A 3,432-nucleotide genomic window follows, 5' to 3' on the forward strand; every position below is an offset into this window, starting at 1 on the left:
ATTTTGCGTATTGCCAGTTTTATATGGAATAGTTTTGGTTTCCTGTAGTTTTACGCCATTTTTGACGGGATTTTACGTCTAGTTGTAGTTATATATAGATGAATAAAAATATAATATTTGTTTTCGAACGATTGCCTCAGACACGTCTTAATTTTTACAGTTATATATATATATATATGTTTACATAATGTAGCTCGTGTTTATACACAATTATATTTGTTGTTCAATAAAGAAAACAATTCCTGGATGACAAAAATCCATGTATGGAAATGTTTCGTAATCGTTATAGAGAGGGGAGGGGGGTTCCTTAAGGCATCATAATCGGAGATAAGTTTGATATAACTGAAACTTAAGTAGTGACTTACAAACCAGCCTGCATGTCTCTTAGTTTGTGGTTGATCAACCGAAAGTCTGGTCTGTTTTCCGGATTTTCATCCCAACATTCTTCGATACAGCGTATGACGTAGTCTGGACTGTCTTGAAGTTCGTTTACTGGCGGCCTGAACACCTTGTTGTAATCCTGGGAGTTTATAACTCGCTCGATGATAACTAAAGATAAAATCCAAAACATGATCCCATGCGATCCAATTAAGATGAAGAATAAGTGTGTTTACAAAGACATCACAAATAGTTGAAGTATAATTAAGTGTAACAATGTTTCGTTATTTGCCATTCTATAGTATTGTATATCGTTGTGGAATTGTTATGTAGATGATAAAAATGGTACCTTTATATTTTTAGTTTTATTCTAACCAATCTGGAACCTTCATAACTTTATTTGATATTATTCTAGTCTTAACTTAACGTTAGCTTCTTAAATCTAATGTATGTTTATTTGTGTATTACTACATCAGGTACTGCTTTGCTTGCCAGTTAAGCCTATGGAATTGCAATTAGGCCTAAAGTTCATTATTGTCCACACTGTATATACCTTTCGTTAGTACATGCTGCTTTTTTTGTCAGACGAAAATATACTTAATAACGGAGGGTACACGACTGATGCGATAATTGATACTAACTAGATAATTAGGACGTAATAATACGACATTAAATATACTTAATAACGGAGGGTACACAACTGATGCGATAATTGATACTAACTAGATAATTAGGACGTAATAATACGACATTAAATTAACTATATTCACTAATGATTTGATCTTGATTTTAGATCTAAATAGGTAACTTTCTCTGATCGGAAATTAATGCTAATTATATACTTTGTTTATTGTTGACTGTCGTATAAACACCATATACTTTGTTTATTGTTGACTGTCGTATAAACACCATATACTTTGTTTACTGTTGACTGTCGTATAAACACCATATACTTTGTTTATTGTTGACTGTCGTATAAACACCATATACTTTGTTTATTGTTGACTGTCGTATAAACACCATATACTTTGTTTATTGTTGACTGTCGTATAAACACCATATACTTTGTTGTTGTTGTTTTTATTTGCTCAATATTCTTAAGTGATCGTTGATTATATACACTTTCTGACATACTTCGTCCATTTTGTTTCCTTTGATCCATAGGTGGCGCTGCCTTAACGGGGTGCAAAAGAATGACACAAGCATCATATAGAATTATAATAGATCACAAGGCTTCAGACGAATATAACCATGTTTATAGAATAAACTGAGTCTGATGTTAAACCAATATCATATATATATATATATATATATTAAAAATGTTACCTCTTATTGTAACAAATAACGCATATTTATGTTTGTGATCGTGATTCGTTTTAAAGTTTCGAGTAAATCCTGTTAAGTGTTTTTTTTTACATATTCAGAAAAAATACTTTGAAGTTTTTCAGCATGTATAAAGTTAATATATACACAATCCAAACAGGGACGGTACATTTCCACCCGACTCGCAATCTGAGGGTCCCGGGTTCGAATCCCTGTCACACCAAACATGCTCGCCCTTTCAGCCGTGGGGGCATTATAATGTCACAGTCAATCCCACTATTCGTTGGTAAAAGAGTAGCCCAAGAGTTGGCGGTGGGTGGTGATGACTAGCTGCCTTCCCTCTAGTGCTAAATTAGGGACGGCTAGCGCAGATAGCCCTCGTGTAGCTTTGCGCGAAATTAAAAAACAAACAAACAAACATTTCCACCAAGAAGAATACAAATAAAGAATGAAGTTTGTGTCATTTATTTATATTTGTCAAAATCAATTCTCAATAATTTCTTCTGTTTCCCTTTTATGCTTATCATCAAGAGTTTGATGGTATTACATCAAAATTCATAACTCAAACTGTCAGTAACAGGATACTCTTCCGTTTTAGTATCATGAGTCAGTTTTATCTTTCATGCTCCCCACCCCCCACCAAACAGCCCTAATAAGGATACTAGGGATGCTGTTTTTCATGCAACATTTTAAAGGGCCTTTTATACCACACACATGCAGTGATAAAAGTAGAGGACAGTCTGAACGTTTGGTTCAATCATCATGTAAACACGTATTTAAAACTCTTTGTGTTACTCGTAGGTTAAACTCTTTGTGTTACTCGTAGTTTAAACACTTGTGTTATTTGTAGTTTAAATTCTTTGTGTTACTCGTAGTTTAAACAGTTTGTGTTACTTGTAGTTGAAATTCTTTGTGTTACTAATAATTCAAATTATTCATGTCACATATAGTTTAAACTCTTTGTGTTACACGTAGTTTAAACTCTTTGTGTTAATTGTAGTTTAAACACTTTGTGTTATTTGTAGTTGAAACTCTTTGTGTTACTAACAGTTTAAATTCTTTGTGCTACTGGTAGTCTAAAGTCCTTGTGAGGTTGAATGAAAACTTACTTTGGTAACATAAGGATAAAGTAACACAGGTTTCATGTTTTGTTGGTTGAGTAAAAACTTACTTTGGTAACATAGTGATACAGTAACACAAGTTTTATGTTTTGTTGGTTGAATGAAACTTACTTTGGTAACATACGGACGAGCAAGTTCTCAGTTTTCTTCTTCTCTTCCATTAATTGATAAGTCCTTTCCTGGACCAAACCTTCTAAATTGTAGGCATATTTCTCCATCATTGCCATCATGTTATCAAAAATATTATTTTTCCTGAGGACATAAACACAGAATCATAGCTTTACACAAGGTTTTGTATTGTTAAATTCGATACATTGTGAGGTTGTTATATATATATATATAGAGAGAGAGAGAGAAAGTAACGTTATCAAAACTATTTTGTTTTATTAACATAAAGGTTGTGTCATAGCAAATCTCCGAGTAAAGGAAAGCGAAACTACGAGTAACACAATAAGTTTAACCTACAAGTAACACAAAGAGCTTAACCTACGAGTAACACAAATAATTTAAACTACAAGTAACACAAAGAGTTTAAACTACGAGTAAACATAAGGATAAAGTAACACAGGTTTTATGTTTTGTTAGTGAAAACTTACTTTGGCCAACCTAC

General features: G+C 32.8%; 1 protein-coding gene across 1 annotated transcript in view; it reads right to left on the reverse strand.

Annotated features, from left to right (window-relative positions):
* LOC106465722 (guanylate cyclase 32E-like) overlaps positions 1 to 3,432 on the reverse strand; it is a 51,358-nt gene that overhangs the window by 11,091 nt on the left and 36,835 nt on the right. Inside the window, exons 11-12 of the mRNA XM_022393637.1 lie at positions 3,419 to 3,428; positions 2,934 to 3,074 (exon numbers count right to left, since the gene is read on the reverse strand). Of these exons, the coding sequence (XP_022249345.1) occupies positions 2,934 to 3,074; positions 3,419 to 3,428 (151 nt within the window). The remainder of the gene's footprint in view (positions 1 to 2,933; positions 3,075 to 3,418; positions 3,429 to 3,432) is intronic.

Source organism: Limulus polyphemus, unplaced genomic scaffold, assembly GCF_000517525.1.
Source record: "Limulus polyphemus unplaced genomic scaffold, Limulus_polyphemus-2.1.2 Scaffold2030, whole genome shotgun sequence".
NCBI lineage: Eukaryota > Metazoa > Arthropoda > Merostomata > Xiphosura > Limulidae > Limulus > Limulus polyphemus.